Raw genomic sequence first — 9,130 nt, forward strand, 5'->3', positions numbered from 1 at the left:
ATTTCTGTCCTGTTAGAAAAGAAATACCTTCTTCCTATAATGGTGTAGCCCCCACCGTGCACCATGTTTGTATAGGCCTAGTAGTTTAATCCGCTTCATAACTCTTTGTAAGGTTGTTAAAAGACACGTACATCACCTCAATGACGCTATTTGTGCGCCATGTATAACCTTAGCATGAGCTACGCGGTACGAGAAGTATTCGCTAGGTACTGCTCCCAAAATATCATCCTTACTATTTAAACCCTCAAAATGGCGTCCATTTCAAGAAAGGAAGCAGATAACACCGCCAACTCACACATTGTATTGACTGGCGATTTCAGCGTCGAGTTACCGAGGCAACGCTCCAAAGTTGTCCGGATATTTACCAGTTCGACTTTTACAGGTAATCATTTTAAACTTATGCACCGAAAACGTTTTAGTTTTTTTCCCTTATATGCATGGGTAATAGCCCGTCCAGGGCGGGGGTTGAGGGGCTGGGCCCCGCTGATTTCAGCTGCCCCCCCAAGTCCGTTAACATCCGAAGCATTTATTTCATCCGTTGTTTTTATGATGTACCCCCTGGCACTGAGCACGACCCCCCCCCGCCAAAGCTGGTGACGGTGCTGCGTAACAGTCACAAAGAAAACGTAAGCAGTTAATTTGTACACGTAGTTTTGTATGTGTAAAAATAATACTGTAGGCCTACCACGCGCTCATCACGTATTTTATCGCTTGTTCACCAACCACACCGTGTCCATCATAAGCGGCCGCAAGGTCGTACATTAGACACGCCGCTTTGAAATCAAGGACTCCTAAGTTTTTAGGCCCTCTTCACTGCGCACATGCACATACACCAAAAACAACCTATTCTGCACCTATTGTGGCGACTCCTCCTTTCACGGCATCAGATTGTTGATAAATTTGTGAATTATCGAACATTCTACTTCGCCCTTCTCATGCGTTGAGTCTCATGCTGACATGGCTGAGGGGTCCCCAAAATCGCTGGAGTGAAACACATTGCAAAGAGACAAAAAGCGTGATCTGCAGAACAAACCCACAATGATCAATGATTGAGCCGACCTACTTCAGGTCCTTGGTCTGTTTGAAGTAAAGTGAGATTCTGCGAACATCACCCTTTTTTGAACAGACACATCCGTAGAACGTAACGCCCTGATGAGGGAAACTTACCCTCGTCTTAAAGACTACTGCAAGTCACGCCATGGTTTGGAGTTCCAGGTCATTGACATGCGATGGGGAGTACGGGATGAAGCGACAGATGACCACATGACGTCACAATTATGCATGGCGGAGATTGCCGGCTGTCAGCGACTTTCTGTGGGACCAAACTTTGTGGTGAGCTCGAATTGTGTCATCACGTTTCTTAGCATTGTTTGTACACAGAAATATTCATTACTAAAAATAAGACTGTAATACGGTAAATAAGACTGGCCAATTTCCAAGTTTGTCTTTAATTGCGGCTTGGTCGTTTCCATGCTAACTTGTTAAGGATGTCTTCCCTTGTTGTTGTGCTTTCAAGAGAGCTTCTGGTACGACCGAACGTCGTAACTTCTAAGTTTTTAGATTGGCACATTTTAGTTAGTGTTTTAGCAAGCAGTTGGCAATGTCGTATTTAACATTTGTGCATCGCTTCCACTTTGCTTTGAATCATATATTCTCTCGTTATTTTTTACTTTCACTTACACAATAATCCATCACAAACCTTTCCTGCCGGGGGTGTGGCGATTATTTCCACTACAGTTCAAAATGTGTGGACATTCTTCAAAACGTGCGAAAATGTATATTTTGAGAACGATTTATTCGAATATTTCCACTTTCTGCTTTCCTATACCGGCAAATGAAGGCATCTGATTTACAAGTGGCTTAACCATATAACGTGACTGTCAAAATACAAGCAATGTATTGGTGTGTTTTTTTGCAGACGTTCCTTTGTCAAAAATATGGCTACAGACCTTTCCCGCCTAAAATTGAACATGATGAATTCAAAATACTCCGGGAATACTTAGCTAACAACGGAAAGCCGATTGAAACGCTCGACGAGTGGTTTAGATGTGACGACAACTGCATACCACCTGTGTACGTCCTACAGCCAATCAGTTCCAGGCTGCCATACTTCAATCGCCAGGACGATCCCGAGAAAATGAGGGCGCACAAGACAGAGTGGTGGGCAACCTTTGAGCTACTCCAAGGTCAGCTGCGTTTTGCTGCTAACGAGGTGGAAAAGCAGGGTCTGCTGACAGCAGACCAATCAAAGAAGTACAGGATTTCAGGTTTGTGAACTCTTTTGATGAAAAGCGGGAAACCTAGGAATATCTGTGTCGTCATTAGTAGTTTATTCTAAAACGCAAGTTAAAGATTTCTAGTTTTTTTTTTTACTTAACAGTAACCCACGACGAAGTTGATCATGGCATTATCAATACACCGTCGGACAGACAGAACCAATGCCTATGTTTCATCCGAAAGTTCAGCGACTTAGAGAGCAAGTATGAGACGAGAGAAGCCTCAAAGTTCCTCGACCTTCAGGACGGAAAGGTAGACATCGAGGCAAGGGAGCTGCTTTCTGATCTACGTGACAACAAAGTCACCCAAGCACTTCCCCTCTCCAATACAATTGTAACCGATCTAGGCGAGTGGACAAAGGATGGGGTTAATCTAGATAACAAGAATCACAGTGAATATATCAAAGGCTTTTTGGATACGTTTTACACCAAGATCGTAAGCCTGGTAGAGATTGGTATCTCAAAGGAGAAGCTTGCCAGCCTGGAAGATCCCTTACATCAGGAGATTCTGCAGCACCTGTCTTTCTGTCTGAGTAAATGCGTTGGATTCCAGGGCAGGGATGGCATCATTAAAAAGGTACAAGACTACGTTATGCAACGGGCAGAGGATAACAGTGGAAAAGATGGTGTTCCCATGGTGTTGTATGGAGAGTCAGGAAGTGGAAAGACATCCATTATGGCAAAATGTGCAGCACTTGTTAAGCAGTCATGGCTTTGTGGCACTGACACAGTGATGATGCTACGATTTCTTGGCACAAGCCCAAATACCTCATCCATTCCGCGAGTTCTGACAACGCTATGCAAACAAATTATCCAGGCCTACAATCGGACAGATATCCAAGTTCCTACTGAGTACAACAAGTTGGTAGCGGCCTTTGTTAAAACTCTGAAATTTGCTACAGCGAAAAAGCCTCTTATCATTTTTCTGGACTCGCTTGATCAATTGTCAAACGATCACGGCGCGTATCGCATGGTTTGGCTACCGAAGTCACTACCTCCAAACGTTGCTCTCGTGGTTTCTACACTTCCAAAGGAACATGGAATCTTGGAAAAGGTTAAGGAAAGAGTTCCTGACCTATCTCAGTATATTGAAGTAGCACCCTTTTCCCCAGAAGAAAGTACAGATATATTGAAGTCCTGGTTAACCACCGCAGACAAGAGAGTCACGAAATCTCAGCTCAGTCTAATTGATGAAGCAGTAGCTGTGTGCAGTCTCCCTTTGTTTTTAAAGCTTGTCTATGATCAGGCCATCCAGTGGCGCTCCTACAATGCCCTTGAAGAATGCATTCTCAAGCCTGGTATCCAAGATATGATCAATCTCATATTTGGGAAACTTGAAGAGTACCACGGCCAAATGCTCGTGTCTAGAGCTCTCGCATACATTACCTTATCGCCCACTGGTCTTACAGAGACGGAGCTAGATGACCTCTTGTCTCTAGACGATGACGTCCTAAACGACGTCTATCAATTCTGGATGCCGCCTGTTCGTCGAATCCCACCGTCTTTGTGGACAAGAGTTCGGAACGACCTGAGTTCTTACCTCGTAGACAGAAATGCAGATGGTGTGACAGTGATGTACTGGTATCATCGCCAGTTTATCGAAACAGCACGTCAGAGGTACCTCAACGACGATAGCCTAAAGAAGAAGCTCCACAAGACTTGCGCTGAATATTTTGACGGCACCTGGTCAGGTGGTCGGGAAAAACCCTGCCGATATTCTGCTCTGCAGATCGAGCGCTTCGGAGTTCCAGCAGAGGCGAAAGAAGACCGTAAAGTTTCAAGTCAACCCCTGACTTTCGCAGTGAACCCAAATGAAAGTGAAGGTATGGTGACCTTCAATCTTCGAAAGCTCACCCAACTACCGTTCCATCTGATGGAAGCCGAAGAATGGGATGCACTTAAGACATCCGTACTTTTTGACTTTGACTTTTTGCTTACCAAGGTGAAGGCCCTGTCAATGGAAGATGTCTTGGCCGATTTCTCCAAAGCAGAAGAGAAGGTAGATGATGTAGAAATTAGCATACTATTCGGAGCCCTGCGGCTTTCGTCGTCCGTCATTTCAGATAATCCAGATCAATTAGCACCCGAGGTGATAGGAAGACTGATGGATGCTGCCTCTAAATTCCCAAGGATGGAATCGCTTCTCAAGCAAGCTAAAATTGCAGGGAGTCTGTCTCACCCACTACTGCCATTGAGCACATGCCTTCAACCTCCTGGTGGAATGATGCTGACGTCACTTGAGGGCCACACTGGGGAAGTCGTTTCCTTAGCAATCACAAGTGATTCACGGTTGGTTGTAACCGGCTCGAAGGATAACACGGCTCGCATCTGGCAGATAGAAAATGGCACATTGGTGCACATATTGACTGGTCATAGGGAAGCCGTCTATGGCATCGAAATTACACCAGACGATCAGAGTTGTGTGACGTACACCCACAATGGGGAGTACATGAAGTCAGGCAAAATATGTGTCTGGAATATGGAAACAGGAGATCTGATTCACCGACTAAAAGGGCATACAGGTAAAGGCCAATCGAACCTGGCAATCACTTTGGATGGAAAATACGCTGTCAGTGGTCTACAGACAACAGTCAGCCACGATGATGATAACGAAGACACGGACCACGAGGAGGACGAAATCATAACTGACTCAAAGAAAAGACACAAAGAAGAAAAAAGGAAAGAGTTGATAGCCTGTGAGTACCAAGACTGGGATGAGGAGGTATACGATGATGAAAGTCGAGACGTCGTGGTCATTTGGAATTTGGAGTCTGGACAAATCATGCACTGGTTGAATAAGCATACAGGTTAGTCATACTAAAAGTTCAGAAAAATGGTAGGTTAAAAAAAATGAAATGCACTTTGATTTTAATAAAATTCTGATGAGAATTTAACTGCCTTTTCCCAAGCCTATTCAAGTCAATATGCTTAACACGAAATTGCTTGAAGATTGCTTACTTTGACTTTATACATCCTTCCAGATGAAATAAAAGGTGTATTGACGACAGAGATAGCTGGCCGACAAGTAGCCATAACGTTCTCCGAAGATCACACTCTTGTTCTTTGGGACATCCTGAAAGGTGAGATGATTCGTGAAATGACAGATGCAGACGACTTTCCTATCTTGAAGGTGGCACTGTCCGAAGATAGACGACTTCTTGCCGTGCATGGCTATGAAATCTCACTGCACAGCTTCCCTGATTGCGAGTATCTAGGAGACGCTAGAGACCCTGAGTCGAGCTCCACTGTGGAAGCCATGTACATCACCAAAGATAACACTCGTGTCATATCTGGACACACTGCTGGTATCGTGAGAACATATGGAACTGGGAATAATACAGAGAGAACACTCCTCGGACGACAGGATTGCTTTGAAAGAGACGGCGAACTAACCAGCATGGCTATTACTCCGAATGAAAGGTAGGCCTCATCGGGTGTTCCCCCCCCAAAAAAAATAGTTAAAAATGATTTATTTTATATCAATTAAAGTTAACAAATGTTTCCGACGGAAAGCTTCACTTGAAGTTCATGTTGCTTTACGAATAAATTTCCCATTACCTAATACAACTAATTTTTCCATCTGTCTAATGGAGGTTTGAAGAGATTCTTGCAAGTGTTGCAGTCACCGAATAATTCGTAAATCATAACACAACTATTTGTGTTTTCTACTTCTTTCGGATTTCTTTGTAGCTCAGAACTTGTTGAAACTGTTGCTTATTTTAGAGGACAATTTTTTCATTAACTGTGCAGTTTCAGAGCTTATAGATTCACAATTTAATAAATTTATTTTAATAAAAATAACTTCAGTTGAAATTTTGCAGTGTACCTCAGTTTATTTTCCAACAAGAGACACTCGTGTCTGATTTCTCATTTGTAATCAAGATTATCTCCGAAATGCATCATCATATTGAAATGAAGTCTCCAGGGTTGAAAAGATAAAATTCCAAGCTTAAATTTGATACAGGAGAGATTATCTGAAAATTGCTTTGGGAGCAAATAAATGATACTTCTGGGTTCCATTCTTATAGGGCACGCTGTATACACATTTTTGCTTATTTTATTGATTCACTTAGTTTTAAATATTTAAGCGTCCTAGTCAGTGCGTTGGCATAAAAAACGGACAAAATCATCTGCACATAACAGACACATATTTCTGCGCCTTTTTTGTAACAAAAGTATGTGGAAGAAAGAAGTGAACAAGTTTTCCCTTTCGAGTTTAGCAACAATCTTCATTTTTCCATTCTTGCTTTCACAGGTACGTGGTTGCTGCATTTAAAACGTCAGAAGCTGTAGTTCTGAATCCTGAAACATTGGAAGTAGAGGCCAAATTACAGCACATCCAAAACGTGTCGACTGTTGCTGTGACACCAGATGGTTCCAAGATTCTCACAGGATCAGAGGACAAGAACGTCCGCATCTGGGATGTTACTAATCTCAAAACGTCCAACTCGAGGGACGAGCCAGAACTGCCGATCAGCAAACACGACGGTTGCACATATGAAGCACTGACCTTAAATTCTGACGACGAAGTTATCACAACGGGAAGTGATAAAACGATCAAGCTGTGGGATGTACGGAGTGGGAAGTTGATCAAGTCCATCAAGGATCCAATGGAAGATACTTGCTATGCTGTGGCTATAAGTAGAGACGACACCTTCATGGTAGGGTCCAGCAGCGGATGGTACGTCCTCACCTTGCCTGACTTTGTGCTCCTGCGCAAATTCAAAGAACTATGGATAACACCCTCTCATTGTGTGATCACCCCAGATAACAAAAGACTAGTCGCTGGGCTTGGACAGCCCAAGTTCGAAATCCGATTCCTCCATCTGGAAACAGGGCAGACGCTTCAGATCATTAATTTGAGATCTACTGCTTTTCGCATGCTAAGACATGGAGTGTTCATCAATCAGTACACGATTGGAATGTACGACTCCTTAGGAAAGACCAAGACACTCGAGCTCATCGATAGTGACCAAGGGCGCGTGATAGGTGAGCTCAAACATGCTGATCAGGTCTTATCAATTGCTGTCTCGCCAAACGAAAAGAGTCTCGTCGTTGGAAGCAACGACAACGATGTCGACCTGTGGAATCTCACCACATTCTCAAAAATAGCCTCCATGAAAGGACACACAGGACGCGTCAAGACAACAGCATTCTCTCCCGATGGAAACCTCACAGCAACTGGGGCCGACGGCGGTGAAATCATCATCTGGGACGTCCAGTCACAGTCACTGAAGCATTTCCTAAGACGGGCGCATGAATCTGATGTCTCAATTGTGATATTCAGTCCCGATGGCCGATTCTTGGTGTCAAGTGGTCAGGATGACAATTACATCCAAGTGTGGGACACCCAGACCGGCAGACACTTGATGAAGTATCATACCTATGCCAAGACTAGTTCCATAATAATGTCAGCTAAATGTAACACTGCCATTATAACACTTCAGGATGGAAGAGTAGCCTTCCTAACATTCTCAACCAGCATCCGATTATCAACCACCAGCAAGAAGTCAGCACCTGCCTCAGTCACTGGTATCTCAATCAGTCCGAATTCCCCAATGACCGGAGGGAAACAGCCTCAATTCCGACAACAGATGCTGGCGGCGCGTGAAATTCGGACCCCAAATCAGCCGCGTGAAAGCAAAACGTGTCAAGTTCTATGAACCTGTGATTGTGAAACGGAGTATTGCCGTCAAAATTGAGTAACTTTGCAAACTTGAAATAGATAGAAGGGTTAGATAGTCATCCCGGCTCCTTAACTTTGACAGGCGCATTGGGAGTAATTAAAACGAAAACTTTTGTTTGGTCTCGAATGGCTATGCGACGTTAGCTGGGAGTTTTGTGTCTCAGTCGCGCCACAGTTGGAGGGTTCAATCGAAATAGAACCGACGAACAGAAAACCTTCAGCACAAAAATGAAGGGAAAAAGACTTTTACCCACAGCATCATGCAGACATACTAAAGGCAAAGGTGAAGAAAAGAGAGGGTCACGATAATACTTACCCATGGACTGTTAATGTTGGAATAACTTGGTTCACTGGCTTGACAACCATACACTATCAATCACCGAGGGAAAACAATTTGACAACAGATAATCACTTTTTGAATGGATAAAATATGATTAATAATGGTTAATTAATTATACGCATTTAATTGAAATTTGAGCACTTTACACCCTTTTGGCACTGTACTTCTGGGGGGTGGGTGAGAGTAATATCCCTGAAATTTTATGTTTGTCTTGATTTGGTTTCTTCCTGTAATTTTCTAGAAGTGTGTTTTTCAACCCAAATTGCTTGGAATCTCCGCAGACCTCCACACAAGTAAACGTATGCTCTTTGGTACAGTCAATGCTACCACACTGCATCAGCGAGAGTGTTGTCCTCTGTATTGTCTACAGCTAAGCAGCAAGCACTTTCATAGCAATAGTACAACCTTCTGGCAGTCTGGTACAATGCACGAACTCTTGGAGTTTTATAGTCAGCGTAGTGCGCTCGCTAAAAACCACGCTGCGTCGACAACTCCCGAAAAAAAAAATAATTCGCTCAGTGACTAAAATGCATAAAGGGTTTTTGACGCTGTTCTCTATGAAACGCTTTTGCATTCACTGGATGTCTGTGAGGGGTCGATATCATTCAATAGAAGAAGTGTTCGTTGACAGGAACGTCACCATAGAGACGGATCCTGTGTCACAACGCGTTGGCCCGCAGTGGCAACAATGAAACATGCAGTATTTGACCTTTATATGCATGCGAACTTCACTACAGACCAGGTGCTATAGGGCTGAGGTGCCTGACATACTGTCGTCACGTGATTTCCGTTTATTTCCTAGTACATGTTTGGTGTTTTGCATTTAAA

General features: G+C 43.6%; 1 protein-coding gene across 1 annotated transcript; it reads left to right on the forward strand.

The window, feature by feature from the left end:
• Positions 1–65: 65 nt before the first annotated feature.
• On the forward strand, positions 66–9,104 carry LOC110985655 (NACHT domain- and WD repeat-containing protein 1-like). Its single transcript, XM_087136125.1, has 6 exons — positions 66–382; positions 1,127–1,332; positions 1,919–2,267; positions 2,381–5,083; positions 5,258–5,696; positions 6,532–9,104. Exons 1-6 carry the CDS (start codon positions 250–252, stop codon positions 7,937–7,939), a joined length of 5,238 nt encoding a protein of 1,745 aa, XP_086992251.1. The 5' UTR covers positions 66–249; the 3' UTR covers positions 7,940–9,104.
• The last annotated feature ends 26 nt before the right edge of the window (positions 9,105–9,130 follow it).

Source organism: Acanthaster planci, linkage group LG04 (genome assembly GCF_054643075.1).
Source record: "Acanthaster planci isolate LZ-2023a linkage group LG04, COTS_SCS, whole genome shotgun sequence".
NCBI lineage: Eukaryota > Metazoa > Echinodermata > Asteroidea > Valvatida > Acanthasteridae > Acanthaster > Acanthaster planci.

Bases quoted from the DNA above. Each gene is read 5' to 3' on its own strand.
- LOC110985655 (XM_087136125.1), top strand. From the start codon at position 250: ATGGCGTCCATTTCAAGAAAGGAAGCAGATAACACCGCCAACTCACAC. The intron at 383-1,126 runs GTAATCATTTTA...TTTTTTGAACAG, and splicing joins TACCAGTTCGACTTTTACAG to ACACATCCGTAGAACGTAAC. The intron at 1,333-1,918 runs GTGAGCTCGAAT...GTTTTTTTGCAG, and splicing joins CTGTGGGACCAAACTTTGTG to ACGTTCCTTTGTCAAAAATA.